The sequence below is a fragment of the Eublepharis macularius genome, chromosome 4 (genome assembly GCF_028583425.1).
Source record: "Eublepharis macularius isolate TG4126 chromosome 4, MPM_Emac_v1.0, whole genome shotgun sequence".
In the NCBI taxonomy this organism is placed as follows: Eukaryota; Metazoa; Chordata; class Lepidosauria; order Squamata; family Eublepharidae; genus Eublepharis; species Eublepharis macularius.
Genome location: NC_072793.1, coordinates 138,079,831 through 138,098,028, shown reverse-complemented (window position 1 = coordinate 138,098,028; position 18,198 = coordinate 138,079,831). Strand labels below are relative to the sequence as shown.

General features: G+C 40.4%; 1 protein-coding gene across 1 annotated transcript in view; it reads right to left on the bottom strand.

Moving 5' to 3' along the window:
- CNTN3 (contactin 3) overlaps positions 1–18,198 on the bottom strand; it is a 161,952-nt gene that overhangs the window by 83,159 nt on the left and 60,595 nt on the right. The window contains exons 5-6 of the mRNA XM_054976404.1: positions 2,815–2,951; positions 892–1,021 (exon numbers count right to left, since the gene is read on the bottom strand). Coding sequence (XP_054832379.1) covers positions 892–1,021; positions 2,815–2,951 — 267 coding nt within the window. The remainder of the gene's footprint in view (positions 1–891; positions 1,022–2,814; positions 2,952–18,198) is intronic.

The window sequence follows — 18,198 nt, the reverse complement described above, 5'->3', positions numbered from 1 at the left end:
CAGCATATTCTAACCATGGGAAATTTTTTTAAAAACTTACATCCTGTTTTGAAAGGACTAGGCTATGTGAACCACAGACTACATATGGCTGGTCCATCCAGACCACTAGGTAGACTCTACATACTGCCCACTGCAAAGGGGAGAATATGGAGGAATTTGGGTTAGCAGCGAGGAGCAAGGATTATGCTTAGCTTATCTGTATGTATACATTGTATATTCTATTAGGAATGTCGTATTTGTAAATGTTTCCTTGGGATTGCCACCTCTGACATGCTTAACAAGGGGGGATAGTTGTTCAGAGAAAATAAAATTAAGCACCATGCTAAACTATTCTTTAGGTTTCTTTCATTGTTTGAATACACCATAAACGCTGCCAGTTCAGCTCTCCACTTTATGTTTTAAAAGCAAGCTCGCAACACCTGGATGACTGAATGAGTCCTCCCCCCCCATGACGTCCATAATCAAGGAAGGGGGTCATGGGAACCCACCTCATTGCTTTTAAATGACATTGCTCTCCGAGGAATACCAGAGCCAGAATGCAGAAGGTCAGCGCTACTGAGTAATGTGCTGAGGCAATGTTGTTTCCAGATAGTGTGATTAGTTTTAATCTCTGGGCCTGCATCCAAGCCTTTGTCTCAGCTCTCCCCTAATTAATAATTTATCCCGGTGTCCTCATTTTAAAGCAGTGAATGATTGGGATGTAAAATATATTGGTTCCCCCGCCTTACTCTCCAGGTATAGGTGAAGAAAGTACTCATGATTGCAGAGGAGATGCTTCTTGTGATCAAAAGTTTCATTTTTGCAAGTTACACTTCTTTTTTAAGACTTATTAATATGACAATTGCTGTAGCCTGGCAACAGATTTTTTTTAAAAAGACAATCTAAACTTACCTACAACTTGAAGTTCAGCACTGGAATATATTGTGCCATGTTTGTTTTCTGCTATGCACTGGTATATGCCGGAATCTGTCAAGTTTAGGTTTGTTATTATCAATGCCCCGTTTTCAATTTGTATCCTTCCCTGGTCAGTAAAAGCAAGAAGTTAGAAATGTAAAAATCCTTGAAAGGACTAAGAAGCCAGGCAAAGGAGGAATAGTTTGGCTGCCTAAGTATACCCTGTGTTTTTGCATCAAAAGCAGAACTTAATTGGTAACTAAACAATTGTTTAAGGCATGCTATGTCCAAAGGGAGTAATATAATAATAATGGCTTTTATGAGATGGAGGGTATTGTAATGCTACTAGCAGATATAAATCTAAAACTAGAATTCTAGGTTTAAATATCCTCTTCAAATTCTAAAAAAGAACCCTACAGTCTTATATTTGGTTGTCAGTGTGGTCTATTCCCAAAAATCTTGAGGATCAATTCTCGTTAAATTTGGTGCTTACAACAAGCATGCTTACTTCTACAAAAGTCCAATATATTGGCTGTACTTGGGGTTGATTCATGTATGCAGGATAATGAGATCACAATGGAGTGATAGAATAAGGAGGTGGTAACAGAACAAACTTTTTTAGACTGCAGATGGTAGAATCTAGTAATGAATAATCCTTAACATGGAAATTTCCATTCAAATATAATACTAGCAATGAAGTGAGAAAGCTTCTGCCTCTTTCTTTGCCTTTTGCAATGGTAAGATTTTAACTTATGGGAGCATTCAAAATGTGAATCTCCACAAGGTGAAATGATACAGATCATTCTACTTTACTGCATCCTTAACCCTTGCATGTGCGAACCAAATCTGAGGACTATTTCTCCCTGAGATGATGCACCTATGCTTGAGTTGTTCCATTTTAGGTTGCAGTTGTGGACACATGACTGAATTCTCCTCCATGCAAAAAAGCTCCTCAATACTGAAAACTAGATGCATTCATTATGCATTAATATTAGACCAGTAAAATGTTTACAGTGATTTAGCCAGCAGAGAAATTGCGAAGCATAGAACAATTAATAGCATGTTAACACATTTACAATCAACTATTCCCCCACCCCCAGCCCTGAAATGCAATTAAATATTCTAATCAAGAAAAGAGCAAACAACTAACAGCTGGTTACAAGCTTATTGTTAAAGTCACCATTTACTAATTTATTTATTTTTTACTCATACATTTCTTAATAACACCCTCTCAGTTAAATCAATATCCTTCACTCTACTACAAATTCTATCCAAATGAAAACTGACTTGCAAAGACACTATGAGGAACTGCACTTTAAGAAAAACAGGTCATCTCTGGGAAAATTGATAATACCAAAAACAGTGCAACAGTGATCAACATTGGTCTGTATTTTTTCCATCTGGTTTGATTTCTTGTCATTTTAATTGTAAATTTGTCTTACCCTTTCTGTATGATTTCCATAAGTGAACAATTAAAATAATACATGCATTGCTTTATTTACAAGGGAAACAGGGGAATAGGATCCTTGCAATGGGTAAGGGGAAGAAAGCATCCTCTGTAATTTTAGGGACACTTTTTGGTTACAGAAAGCCAACTAGTGAACCCACGTAGGGCCCACTTAAAGATTTGTCAGATATTTTAAGGATAAACAGATATAATGGATGTATAAGCAATGCAAGCCAATACCACCATGCCCATTTGTGCTGGCATTTAGCCCCAATTCCCAAATCCACCTACTACGAACCCCATCAAACATATCTTTTTTGTTCGGCAAACAGTTGAATACAGATGCTACTTGAGATAGAACATTTTTCTGCCAGGTTGTTTCAAAGCACTAATGTGGATTCCTCACCTTCTATTATGCAGCGTTGCAACTTTTGCAAAATTTCACTTACTAACCAAAACTCTCAGCCACTCACCTCTAATGCTAAAGGCTCTCCATTTTTCAGCCATCTGTAGGATGGTTTGGGCTTGCCACTGGCCCTGCACTCCCAGTATAAGTTGTCCTCCACTGCAGCTTCAAAATCTTTTATCAACTGAACCCAGTGAGGCTTTGCTGTGAAAGAAAGCAAGGGAGGGGGAGAGACTTCAGTGAAGAAAAAAAAATACTTTTTCCAAGTTGCCAAAAGAACAAGTTAGTGAAACAGTTGATCAATTATGAACACAGAGAATATTCTGGCTTCAAAGGCATGCCTTCAATGATACATTAATGTCACATTGTATTCACTTGGGTCTGTTAACAGGACTAACATTATGGCAGTAAGTGCTAATTTCAGTGTCATGCCTCGTTGATACAGAAGCATTCAGGAGGAAAGGTTCTATAAGAAGCAGAGAATGCAACCATGAAATCTTGTCACTCTTGGAAGTAATTTCCTGCCTCTTCAATTTATTTCATTTTTTTTTTGTAGAACCAATCTTCTTTTCTTCTCAGCAGCACCTTTGTCACTGGAAGTAGCGTGCAAGTCATTGCCTCAAAGAATGAACCGTTTTAACTGCTATTTTGGAGAACTGAGATGGGCATATGGCTGCTATGGTCTCACTATGCTGACATCATATGTCACTATGCCAACCCATTACATACACCCTTCTTTTTTTACACACACATTTTTTACACCTTTGTCATCCACTCTCTGCATTATAGAACGTCATAACTTAGTCTCTCGTCACTCTGTAATCCAAATCCTATTGCATTTTTTATTGGATATCTTATGCTGTCTGACTGAATTGTGTTTGTGCATGTGTGTTATGTATAGATAGACAGTGATGCACCTTGAAAGGTGGACTGTAAGTAGAGATGGGCACGAATGGGGAAAAAAACAAACTGCAGTTCATGGTTCATCACATTTCACGAACCATGAACCACGAACTTTCACGAACCTGCCCCAGTTCATGAATCGGTTTGTTTTGGTTCATGAAAATGTGACTTCTGGGCCAGCAGAAGGCTACTTCTGGGTCAGCAGAAGGTCTGCAGGAAGTACATCCCCTGTTGCCTAGGAAATGGATTGATTGGCGCCAGGCTGCCTGTAGTGATGAACCAAAAAATGAACCAAACAAACCAGCCTAAAATTTGTGGCAGTTCATCAGAAATGGACTCTGATGAACTGCTGGATTGTGAACCACGAACTGGCCTTGTTTGTGCTGAATTTTTATTCATATTTCGGTTCATGCCCATCTCTAGCTGTAAGTTAAGTAAATAAATAAATACTATCACAATACATGGCTATTCAGAAATAAGGGCAGAAATAAGATCACCAAAGACTCCATGGTACAAACAATCATGATACTGAAATTCACAGGCTGATTTGCAGAACCACAGGTTTCCCAAGAGATGGCTCAAGTCCTGTGGTGGGAACCCCTTAACGCTGTAAACTGTTGCATCTGTGGAGAAGACTTGACACTTCAACAGTAAAATCAGAATCCAGGTTTTGGAGCAGATGGAAAAATGATATGCAGAACTAGAACCCTTGTTCTCTGCTCCAGAAAGCACCCAGCGCATGCAATCAGAAGAACAGGCTGCGGTTCTTTTTTCTGGAGTGTGAATTTAAGCTTCTGATGGAGGGCTGCCCCTTCACTTCCACAATTCAAATTCTTTTGCATTTCCCCTCCTGCTGGTAGAATCCTGCCAATAGTAGCTTCCCACCAACTTAAGTTATTGCTACGAACCCATAATTTTCTTTCATCAGAAGACCGGAGGCGGGGAGGATTGGACAGAAGTAATCTTATCCCAGTCAGTGATCATTCTGCATATTCTGCTTAAACACTTCAAATAATTACTATCTGATAACTAGAATAAGCAATATATTCTCCTAACCCCCCTCCACTGGAGAATAAAGCATCCTTGATTCAACAGCCACATGTATGAATCATATAGTTTTATTATTTCATAACTTCACCTAGGATGAACTAATTCCCCTAGGATGGTTGTTGTGGGTTTTCCGGACTGTATTGCCGTGGTCTTGGCATTGTAGTTCCTGACGGCATTGTAGTTCCCCTAGCTCTGTTTGTCAGAGGTATTATTTGAACATACTCATTCAACTACTTTGGCCAACTAGTCCTTTCCTTCTTTTTGGAGGTGGGACATTCATTTGAAAACGTATATTTCAAATATGTATTTTACTTTATTTTCTGTGACAGTTCATGAATTTAGTTGAATGAATGCAATTGTACATGCAGTGACAGAATGTATAAGTCTGAGGCATTCCTTATAGATAGCATTGTTAGGGAACTGTTTGAGGACTTGCTCCAAGACCACATGACCATAGTTCTAGAGAATACTGTGTAAGATGTTTAGTCGCTCTTCATATTTAAGTTATTTTAACCTATAACTTGTTCAGACTGTGAGTTGGATCATAGGCTTTTCAAGGCGCATTTTGGCTTGCCTTGGCATTGGGATAGAAGGAAAGAAGTGGGGTCTGCAAGTAGAGATTCTTGCACTTATGGAGATGCACTTGCACTTATGGAGATGCTAGTTGGGATCTAAGCATATTTGCAGACCAAGAAGTATTACATGGAGTCAGATGTGGAGAATGGGAATTGCACCAGGTTAAACTGAAGGCCATTTTATTGCTGTACAACCAGGTTGTTATGAGAGCTATGACCAAATAAAGATTACGTAAACACTGTTGAATAGCAAGAACCTATAGGTATGTAAATATGGATTTGTTACATCCATATTCTTATCAGGAGATACAGCAGATAATTTAAGTAGAAAAGGAAGCAAAGTTTTGAACCCTGCTTGGCAGCTATAGAAGCAAAAGTGACAAAATCAAATCCTCCATTTTCTTACATGTTACTGGAGCGGAGGCTTTGCACATTTGTAATAATTTTGGGTTTCTGGAACTCAGGGCTATGAATCTAAAAGCAACAATTGGTAGGCCTGAAGAATATTGCATGCCTAATAATTCTCTGTAAAAGTCAATAATGCTAGGAAAAGTAGAAGGTAATAGGAAAAGAGGAAGACCTAAAACGAGATGGCTTGACTCAACAAAAGAAGGCATGTCCTCCAGTTTTAAGATCTGAGCAAGTCTGTTAATGATAGGACATTTTGGAGGTCTTTCATTCATAAGGTTGGAGGCAATTTGACAGCACATAACACACTCATAATAACAATAAAACTGTTTAAATAAATATTTTATATGCATGTAAAATGCAATCAAACTATGGGTCACTGTGTTACAGAATGAATAAGGCTCAGTAAAAATAGTGGCTGTGGTAACTTGAAAAAGCCTGATAAACAATTGAGTTGTCTGTGGTATTAGAGATACCATCCTTAGAGAATGGCTGATATGCAAGGGAGATTCATCCCTAGATAATGTTCTTCAAATTTGCAGAGCCTCGGAGAATGTGAAAACACAGACCAATGATCTGAATTGAGCAGAAGATGCTGTCCATGTCTTTCTCTTAAAGGAGTGAAGTACAAGAAAATCATCTTCAGAAACAGATATATCAAACCTCCAGAATGATTTACAGAGATACGTTAGCGTGTGATGAGTGCAATATAATTTACACAATTAAATTGTGAAGATAATTTTTATAGATGTGTTGGATCCAGCAATGCAAAAACAGAAATATAAATAGTTTTAGCACAGTTCTGCTTGCACAAGATTTTGTGTAACACCTGTCACTTTCTTCCCTATATACCACAGTGCCCACAAATTGTTTGCACATCATATACAAGTGGAGATATAATAAATTTAATTCAGTGCAAACAGCTATCATATTCTTTTTCTTGCATTTCTGCTTGAGCAAGAGCTATAGCGCAAGTGGAAATTTTGTGCTAGATCCAACCCATTTTCATTATGAAATAGAAATATGTATGGTTTAATATACTGTATAAATGGGGATCCACAAGGACTCATTTCTGCTCCCCCACTTTCCTCTTTACTTTCCCTGAAAGCTCCCATAGCATTTTCTCTTTTCCCCTTCCCACTTACCAGCCAAACTACCTTTATTTTTAGCTCCTCTCCTCCTCCTACATCTACCCAGGAAAATTACAGTGCAGTAGCATGGTGCTGGCCACTAGACTTGGCCCAGTTGCACATTGCCAGCTGCCAGGGTGGGCCCAGTTGCATGCTAGGAAACCTGCAAAGACTTACAGGGAGCAGCTCTCTTTCTCTTCTATACCCCGCCTCACACTATTTCCTCTTGCAACCCTCATATCCTCATTTCCTTCTCACCCACCAACCAATCTACCTTTTTTGCTGCCTCCCATCGTCAGATATATTTATTTAGTTCATTTATATACCATCTCTCCCCACAATGGGGAACCAAAGCAGCTTACGTTATTCTCCTTTTCTAGATTTTATCTTCCCAAGGATCTTGCGAGTAGAGATGGGCACGGAACGAAAAAACGAACCCTGTAATTCGTGGTTCATAGCATTCCATGGAACATCGAACCACAAACTCCCGATCTTTTCCCAATTTGTGGTTCATTGTTCTGTGGCAATTCAATTGCCCTGCACCGGCTGCTGAGACCGGTGTGGGGCGTTTGAAACAGACAGCCCCTTTCTTCTGCTGCCTGGCAGCAGAATAAAGAAACTGTCATTTCACAGACCCCGCACTGTTCCAGCGTGGGGTCTGTGAAACTGACAAACTGACAGCCTGGGCAGCAGGAGAAAGAGGCTGTCAGTTTCACAGACCCCATGCCAGTTCCAGTGCAGGGTCTGTGAAACAAAGAAGCATGATCCTGGCCAGGCAGGGAAAGTAGCGCAAGTGCTCCAAACTCCATAGTAATGCCTGCAGCATCTATCAGTCAGTCAACAGCAGCTGATGACAGTGCTGTAAGTGGCACACACAGGCACAGCTAATTGCTGGCCACCAGTGCAGCCACTGCCTCTCAATGCCACTCTCCCCCTCACAGAGAGCCACCAGACAGGGAGAAAAGACCTCACGACTGTAGCAAGATGACAGAGGCACATGGCCCAAATGGCTCCTTCCTTAGCACAGAGGGGACACCCAACCCAGTGGCAGACAGGACCCTCACCCCAACACTAGCAAGAGCAAGACTGGCAACAAAAGTGCTGCCCACCCAGAATCACCCCCACTCTGAGCCACACCCCCCCTTCCCCAGGAAAAGTAAAAACAGAGAGGCAAAGAAAAAAAGACCAAAACTAGGCTTGAACTCACAGTCTCTGCCTGGCATTCAGCATCAGCCCTCTAATGCCAGGGCCAGGAGGAGAGGTTCCAAAGAAACATGCAAGCAGGCATCTGACACCCCACTGCAGCCCTAATGCCACCACCAGTATCATGGGGGCAGCCAGAGAATATCACATATAGGCATAGCATGGCTGAGGCTCCTGGTTCATTCCCCACATCGGCTGAGGGGAAAGGCAGGCTAAAACTCCAGGTCTGACTTTCTGTCCCTAGCAAATGGCAAAAGGGAATAGGATGGCACCCCTGAGATATCCATTATTATGGCTGGGAATTGGCTCCACAACTCTCCCTCTGCTGTAATCATGGCAGCAAAGTCTTTGGCTTCCCCCCTCCCCCCCAAGTGTTAATGATCTATGTGGCTTATCAGGCATCAGCAGTGCTGCAGGAGACTGTGGGACTTCCACAGAGACAACCCTCCCCACAGCAGGCACACACGCCCGTGGACAACCCACCAGCCTGTTCCCTGTGTAAGTTGCACCCAGCACCCTAGAACATGTATATGTGTGGGAGGGGTAGGAACCACAGTGTGGGCTCAGCCTCCCAGATGCCACTGGACTACTGATCTGTGGCACTGACCAGTGGCACCTGGAAAACCCACCACACCCACTCCAGCTTGCCTACCTGTGAGTCAAAGCCCACCCTCTTGGTCATGTGATTGGGCAGCCCCTGAAACTGGTGGGGTAGCACTGGAGAGCTGTGCTGGAGTAACTCTGGCTTACATTGATATAAGTGGGATATGTTGGCATTAGTGCTAGTCAGCTCCCAGAGAACAGTTCGCTGTTCTTCACATTAAAGTCACATTTTACTGTTTCTCATTCTTATAGTCTTTGTTTACCCAGAAATATTGTGCCTATAGCTCTAATAGGCCCTAAGAAACTATAACAAAAGATTATTCCTGAATAAATATAGAATTTTATCATTTTGTAGGTAGAAAAAACAAGGGTCTGAAAGAAATGTAGATGGTCCATTTGGATATACACTGTTGATGAGAAGACAATTCAATTTTGCTGGATAAATTTGGCAGCAAAGAATTTTGTGTCTCTATCTTCCTCCTCTCTCACAATCTTTGCTCCACTAGAACAAACCAGGAAAAAAACAAATTCAGAGATCTGTAAAGCCTTGTAATCCTTTTGTTGTTGCTGTAATTTTTAATATTACTGGGGAGTTCTATGACAGGTAAAAAAAGATTAAAAACCAATCTTTCATTACAAGTCCAATAAAACCATTTAATAAACCATTAAATAAAACTGCCAATATCACGGCTTTCAGTTGATGAAGCACAGCATTTAAATATAAATTTATTTATTTGTAATTAATGCTTCGGGAGGGAAATTAAAAACCTCTTGTATTTGAGTAGTTGCCCAGACTTGGAAGGTCCAAGTAGCCTGATATTGGAAGTTACACAGGGTCAGCCCCGGTTAAAATTTGGATGAAAGACCATCAAGGAAGGCCAGGGTCACTATGAAGAGGCAGGCAATGGCAACCCACCTCTGAATGTCTCTTGAAAACTCCAGCAGGTATCGTCATAAGTCAGCTGCGACTTGATAGCATGCATGCGCACACACATTTGAACAAGTTCTCTTGTTCTTATCAAAAACTCTAGTTTGCTATGAGCTACTGGATTTGGGTTGTTCTTACAGCAATCTGTGGTCAAAAACATGATTTTTGTAAGTTTTTAGCTGTTTCATCATGTTATACAATAATCATTCTGTATGTTAACAGTATAAAAATATTTAGCTTTCTGCAAGTGTACAGATTTAGAAGAAAGTGTACAGTTTTAGCTTTATGTTCATGTGCATTAATCTTACCCCAACACTAAATTTGTACAAATCATAAAAAATAAATAGTTCACACTGCAGCAGTTTTCAGTATACAAGCCTACTATTGGTCCCCCCCCCCGAATAAACTAACTGGCACAGCTGAAACTGTATAGCAGAGTTCCTAGCAGGAACTGTTATTTATTTTCCTATCTCCTTCATAAAACAGTGAGTAATACAGGTGCTGTTCTTGCTTTTATTTGTAGTCCAGCCATATACAGAGAATGTGGGATTTGAAGCCCTATCTGTGTCCATCCCCAGTGCGTAGAACATTTGCAAGAGAGGGCTTCTGTTCCTGCCATATTTGTGTATGCTGGCTATCTTTGCACCTTTAAAATGTTAACAATAGTATTTATTATTATTGTTATTATTATTTATTTAAATCTCACTCTTCTTTCCAAACAGTTTATCATATCATTTTCACCTCCTTTACTTCATCCTTACAGCAACAGCCTTGAGAGATGTTAGTCTGGTAGTGTGATGGGCCCAAGGCCCTCTGGTGCGTTTCCATGGCAGAGCCAGGATTCAAACCCAGTTTCCCAGGTCCTAGCCTAACACTGTAACCAGTATGACAGCTCTCAGTGGGAGATCCAGTTTTGATTATTAAAGCCAAGCAAGAGTTGAAAGGTTAAATCGACTCTCCCCTCACTTCATGAGCATATCTAAATTGTGGCTGCATAAGGGTGCAATTTACCTTTTACAGACAGATGGAGATCTGTAATTATCACATCTGTTTTGACTCTTAAGGGGAAAATGAACACACTTTTCAAAAAAATCATACTAAAAATACTAAGAGTGAGAGGGAAGAAAACCTGCTGCTGATTTGACAGTAGAGTATCTAGGGAGAAATAATTAATAAGATTAGTTTGATTGTAGTGATATTGTGGGAGATCCAAGAATATTTGTTCTAGAATATTTTAATTACCAATTTTGAAATTGTGTTGGGAGGAACAGTTAAGATTCTAAAGCTAAATTAGAAAGATAAACCTTTATAAATTATGTATACAATACAGTGCTACTGGTATGTACACAGCATTTTGCAAAACATAAGGCCAGTACTCCAAAGGCCTTGTGGTATTTGCAGTTAAGTACTCATAATGCCTATTCAATAAAGCATTTAAATGCATGGTCAATTTTAAGCCCCCTGTGGAATCAGTGGTAATTAAACACAAACTTATAGTTAACCTCAAGCTTCGGTGGTTTCTTAAATAAAAAAAAATGAGGGTGATAATCAAACTATAAAATTATTAAGGAAAGTATTATTTGTATTAAGGAAATGTGTTGCTTACATTTTACCAAATATTAGCATCACAAAATGAGAGTTTCTTTACATGATATATGTTGGTACAACAAACTTTACTAAAAATTTCTTGGCATTTAACTCAGAGAGTTGCAATGGTTATAGTATTGGACTAGGACCAGTGAGAACTCAGTTTGAAATCCCACTCTGCTATTAAGCTCATTGGGACAATCAATATTGTTTAGCCTAAAACTGTGGGTTTGTTGTGCGTTAGAAAAAATGGAAAGGGGCTCCTTGGAAGAAAGAGAGGAGGGGAAAAAAACCAGAAAATCGATCTTAGAATCATAGTGGCCCTGAAAATATCAACTCACTGTACTGAGTTTGCTGGCAATGCAAAAGGAAAATTCAGTGTTAGTTATTATTATGGATAATCATCACCTGAAAAATTACATATATTACACTAACATTTTGAATAATAGTAAAGAGTCCAGTAGCACCTTTAAAACTAACCAACTTTATTGTAGCATAAGCTTTCGAGAACCACAGCTGTCTTCATCAGATGCAAAATCCCCTGGATTTTGAATAATGGGTGCAGTTCTAATCAGCACCTCTCAAAAAGGACACTGTAGAGGTGGAGAAGGTATAAAAAGTACAATTAAAATGAGGACAGGCTAAATATAATGGGTCTTTCTTGCCTACACAAAACAAGCAAGATGTGGGGTGATATAAGAATTAACCAAGAAAGATATGAAGAGGAAAAACAAGAGAATCATACATACTGTAGTGGGAAAAACATCAGTATGGATATCAGCCTTTGGTATTGAATTTGAATTTCCAAGGGCCATCTGATTTCTGCCCTTATGAGCCTACCTAAATCTCTAAATGATGATGTGATATGATGAAAATGTTATGTTTGTCTGCTCTCCAAGATATGGCTGCTCTTGATTGACTAGACCTTGACTTCTCCACTGTTCATAAGTTATATTTTATTGATTGATACTACTTTTACGAGTTTATTTTTACATGATTCAGTTGTTAGCAGCCTAGGCAGCTGTAATTTTAAAAAATCTGAAATAAATAAATGATAAATAAGTAGATGTACCTATCATCTCCACATATGGTTCTTAGTAATTTCCGCATGCCACTGCTGTAAAAACAATATGCTTCAGCAAGGCAGCAGATCTCTTCTTACTACACTGTGAATATTTTCTTTGTTCACTTCCAAACCAGAGAATGCTACAGCAAAAAAGTACGGTAGTGTAAGTAATGTGTGTTTGCATGCGTTATCTAAACATGTTGTTTAAAAATACATAAGGACCTACGGGAAAGCCATTAATAACATTTATGCCCACATTGCTGTATTAAAGTTTAAGGCAGGGCTGACTTTACACATGACATGAGCCACATGTATTCTGTGCTTGGCAGAGGCATAGCGTGTGGGGGGCCAGGGGGCCACCTGGTTCATGCCCCTCCTGGGAGTGCCCCTTTGCTGCTGCCACCTGCCTTGGTATCCAGCAAACCGGGTGCTCCAGCAGTGCAGCAGGTGGGGAGGCAAGTGGGGAGGCAAGCAGAGAGGCGGGCTGCCTCCCAGCATGCCTCCCCCTCCCTTCACCAGAGCTGCCAAGTGACCTGCCAGTGTGGCAGGCAGCAGGGAGACAAGTGGGGAAGTGGGTTGCCTCCTCGCTTGCCTTCTCGCCCCTTCGCTGGCACTGCCAGGCGCCCCAGTGGCGAGGCAGGTGGGAAAGTGGGGAGGCAAGCAGGGAGGCAGGCTGCCTCTTTGCTTGCCTTCTTGCCTCTTCGCCAGCACTGCCGGGCACCCCAGCAGTGTGACAGGTGAGAAAGCGGGGAGGCAAGTAGGGAGGCGAAGTGGGGAGGTGCCCCTTCCCACCCCTTTGCCGGTGCTGGCAGGCGCTCCAGCAGTGCAGCAGGCAGGGAAACAGGGAGACAAGCAGAGAGGCAGGCTGCCTCCCTGCTTGCCTCCCCGTCCCTTCACCGGAGCCGCTGGGTGCCCCGCCAGTGCGGCAGGCATTGGGGAGACAGGTGGGGAAGCAGGCTGCCTCCTCACTTGCCTTCTCGCCCCTTTGCCAGCACTGCCGTGCACCCTGGCAGTGTGGCAGGCAGGAAAGCAGGCTGCCTCACTGCCTCACCTTCCTGTCCCTTCTCCAGAGCCACTGAGTGGCCTGGCGGGGTGGCAGGCAGGGAAGCAGGGAGGCAAGCAGGGAAGCAGGATGCCTCCTCACTTGTCTTCTTGTTTCTTCACCAGCACTGCCATGCCCCAGTGGCGTGGCAAGTGAGGAAGCGGGGAGGTAAGTGGGGAGGCGGGCTGCCTCCTTGCTTGCCTTCTCTTCCCTTTGCTGTCACTGCTGGATACCCCGGTGACATGGCAGGTGAGGAAGTGGGGAGGCAAGCGGGGAGGTGGGATGCCTCCTTGCTTACCTTCTTGCCCCTTCACCGGCACGTCTGGCTGCCTCAGTGGCGTGGCAGGCGGGGAAGCAGAGAGAGAAGCGGAGAAGCAGGCTGCCTCACTGCTTGCCTTCCTGTCCCTTTGCCAGTGGTGGGGAGGCAAGCGGGAAGGCAGACCTGAGTGAGGTGGAGTGCCCCTGTACAATAATCTCACTGAAGTGACATCATCAAGCTGGGCTGGAGCACGCATGCGCTTCGCGTGCGCAGGGAGAAAGAGAACACCTCCAGCCCTGGGTGGCGGTAGACCATATTACGCCGCTGGTGCTTGGTATCTGTACTTGAGTCTTATGAAGTAAGAGCTGCACTCTAGTTATGTAACTTTTGATGCAGAAAAGGAAAATTAAGGAAAACACACTAAGTGCTTTCCCATATTGAGTGAAGTAAGTTTTACATTCATATTGTGGATCTAATGACAATATGCAGCTCAAGTTTCACTGTGCCGATTCTTACCTGAGTAAGATTTAGAAATTTTATTATATTTTAATCCAGTTTCAAATTAAAAAGTGCTATAGTTGGTACTGCTACAATGAGAAAGTTGGGATCCATATTACATAGCAAAGATCTGTGCTATAGTTAAATGCTTTTAGAGTCTAGATTGTTTCTGTTAAATTGAGTTCATTCATTGTTCATAGGAAATGATTTCCAGTAAAGAACAAAAATTAACACCTGTGGGCTAGCTATTTGTAGCAAATGGGTGATATCTGAAGCCTTTAAATATAAAATGTGCGGCTTCCCAAAATAACTTCTTACAAAAACTTCAGGAAAGCTGTCATTGCAGTTTTATTAGAAGATGGATTTGCAAATGGTTTAGCTTATTTTGAAGATTTCTAAGCTGTGATATCTCACACGGTGACAAGTTAATATTTTGAGTCATGAGGTGATATCCTCATTTATGTTAAAGTATTAATCCATAATCCAATATGCAGAAAAGGAAGGGGAAACCTAATTATACTTTTCTAACTAGAAACAGGTTGGTACTATACAGCCATCACTCAGGCAAATGTCAAAACAGGAAAAGATGAAACAAAATTAGTTAATCCTTTGCCAAGGATTACAGCAGAGGACCAATAAAATAAACTGTGCATCACTTTAACTTACGGGAAAGTTATTTATCTCCAGAATATCAATAATGTAATTGAATCCTCCCCAAACTCCTTAGAATAAATGCACTCTTGGGTAATTACTGATTTTTCTCGACAAAACTCCATCTTAGTGCAAGAAAAAAAAGCTGCAAGGTGAAGTCAAAAACTCTATGGCTAACTACCTGCGCTGCACATAAAAACTACCTCACCAATATAGTGGGATGGATCCTACCTCCAGCCTAAGGGGCTTTCCTCCAAATTAAGCTGTACTTTTGTTGGAGGAAGAAGCCCTTAAATTGGATGAAGCCTGCTTAGGCTGGAGGAAGACTCTCTGAAGGATGGGTAAATGAACCTCATTTTATTCCCCACTATTCCTGTGCCATCTTGCACAAGCACCCATTCCTAGATAAACTTCTTCTGATCTGCTCCTGTTTTGTCAGCTTTCCCCCACAGGTTCCCAGCACCCTTCCTTTTGTTCTTCCTTCTCCCTATCCGCAATTTACATGCAACCATACATAAGGAAGACTGCTGCAGACTGCGAACACAGTGAGGGCTGTTGCAACTCCCATTAGAAACCTTTCTCTTTCTGATTGTTAAATATATTAAGTTTTCTTATTCTGAGCCAAGACTGTTGGTCTGTCAAGGTCTATCAAGGTCAGTACTGTCTACTCTGACTGTAAGCAGCTCTCCAGGGTCTTAGTCAGGGGTCTTTCATGTCACTTACTATCTGATCTTTTAACTGGAGTTGCTAGGGATTGCACTTGGGACATCTGCATACAACGTTTTATCACAGAACCATCCAATCTTACTTAAATTTATACTGCAAAGTGAAACTTTTTTTGGCCTTTTCTTTCATAGTAAATAAAATTGATCTATGAAGAAACTGTCTCCTCCTTTCTGAGTATCATATTAAAGCACCGTTGTTCATACATAGACTCCAAAGATCACAAGAGTAAATCAGGTAGACCAGATGATCAACAAATAAAGCAGTAGCTGTTGAAAAGGATAGGTTTTTAAGTATTACATTCTCTAAGGAGGACTGGAAAACTTCATCCCCTGGGAAATTCTACCCCTCAAAGAATCATATACCACAAAAACCTGAGGATTTTATCTCTCATCTTTTCCAGTGTTCAAGGTGACCAATGAAAGGAGACAACAAATACAATCTAATAAAATTATGAGTTAGGGCAGGCAAAGGAAACTACAAGAATTTTTGCTTCCTGGTCAAGTGGTAGATTTAGAAATAAAACTGGGACACTAAGGAGATGATCTCTATCAACTGAAGATCACAAAGTGTCTTGAATTTCCAAAATTTAAACCTAGATATTTTAATATATTTTCTTTATTCTTGATTACAGTCATAATTATGTTCTCGGTTTTGCACTTACAAAAATAAGAGCACTGCTCTTTATAGACTGAGAAACTGGTCAGCAATTCTGTGATTAGGTATCCCAAATTATGCCATTCTCCTCAGTGTCAGAAACATTTGCATAACATGTCACTTTCATCATACAAAACTACAGTAATTTAAAATATTTACTGCACCTAAGACATGTGTGTTCAAATGGGGGGTGTCCTTTTTGCTGCAAGCAGAGCAAGGAAAATGAAAGAATGCAAGATGGATTGTCCATTCCAATGTTCTCTTCTTTTACTGTCACCTCTTTCCTACCATGCAAAACTCTTGCCACTGTCATTAGTCATGTTAATATTTGCCTCTCATGGGGCTGCTGCAGTCTTGTTGTCTTGGCCAGTATTGAGTGGTAAGAGGGCACAACCCTAAAATGGGGCTATGCTTCACCTATTCCATGCCATCTTCTACAGAATGGAGACTATCTCCCAACATCTTCAGGCAGGCTTCAAAGTGCAATAGTTTTATTTTGGGTTTCAAGTAGGGAAGCAAGATTTAAAAAGAGAAGATTGAATAGCTCAAAAATCAGAAAACTTAATAAGCCTTAGGGAGACATTCAAGAAGTACAGAGGAAAATATGAGAGCTTTGCACATACGGAGACAGCACCACTTCAGCCCAGCAACTCCTTAATAACATGAAACTTTGTGGGCTGACTTGGAGATAGCAACTTATAACAAATACAGAATAATTCCCTACAATATTTTTGAAGGCTATTTGAAATCTTGTTCCCAAATCCCTTCTGGATTTGAATGTTTACATGGAATGAAATAGGTTCTTCTAAGGTTCTACCACTAGATTACTAGAGGTTCATACCATCTGATTTATGTTGATGTGTCCAAATACTATAACAACTCTGGTAAAGTTGTTAATTCAATTGCCAGCTCTATGGAACTATAACAAATACATCAAATGCATATTTGAATCCATATGAACATGGTAAACTATTTTCTTAATGACAGCCTCCTTGTGTACATAACTGTCATATTCTTTAAATAAACAGGGAAAAAATCAGAGATGGCAATATCAGCTAGTATCAGCACTGCAGATGATTGACATATTTCCCTTAACTTAGGATGACTACAGTCAAGGACAGAGTGAAGTGTGATGGTTGTTGTGGGTTTTCCGAGCTGTGAAGTGTGCTTTACCTAAATGATTTGAATAAGCTTAAAACATGTCTACGACTGCAACTTTACAAATGGTTGCTTGGACTACATCCTGTTGAATTCAGTGGGATTTAGTTTCAAGAAAATACGCACAGTTTGTTGCAGTTTTGGTTTATGGCCAATCTATGTATGGACAATATCAAAAGCCTAGCCACTTTATGGTAACCTTGTAAGTAACCTTATAAAAAGCAAAGCCAAACTATAGATGGGATTTTTTTTAATGTAGTGTTTTAATGTAGCAAATTCACCTTACTTGGATTGAATAAGTAATGAACGATTTGTTATTTTTCCAACAGATGAAAAATCAATTTATATTTATTTAATGGCAGCTGGGAGAAGGTGATGTTTGATATTTTTTGGTTTATTTAATCTCAAATAGATTTTTCTTACTTTTTCAGTTTACATACAAGCTGTTGTGCTTTATCTTTTTATGAAACAAAAATATACATAGTAGATATTTTGGAGACCACCACCTTCTTTACATAATATAAACCTTTTCCAGTTGGAAGTGAAACATTCTTTAATTTTCCCATCCACAAATGGAACTATATTTGTTGGTATGATCTATGACATAAATTATCAGCCACTACTTAGCTTGCAAAACAGTTTCATATAATGAAAACAGTAATATGCTTTGTTGAAATTCAGTATTCATTTGGGTATATATTTAAAATTCACAGGAGACTGTTCTATGATTTCCTACATTATGTTACATCTCTCATATTAACTTTGCTCAAAGCCATGATGAGGAAAAAACGGAATGGCAATATGCCTTAAAGTCCAAAAGAAATGCCATAATTTTCTCAAAGTTTGCTGTTAATGAAAAACAGGATGCAGTAACATTGACTGAGGTTCTACTAAAAATCATCCCAACTGAGCTGCTCTTTTACCTATCTGGAAAAGATAAATGGGTACCTGTATCTTTACCTTAATGGGTGGAAAATCAAACTGGGAACAATCTTTTGCAGAAAAACAAA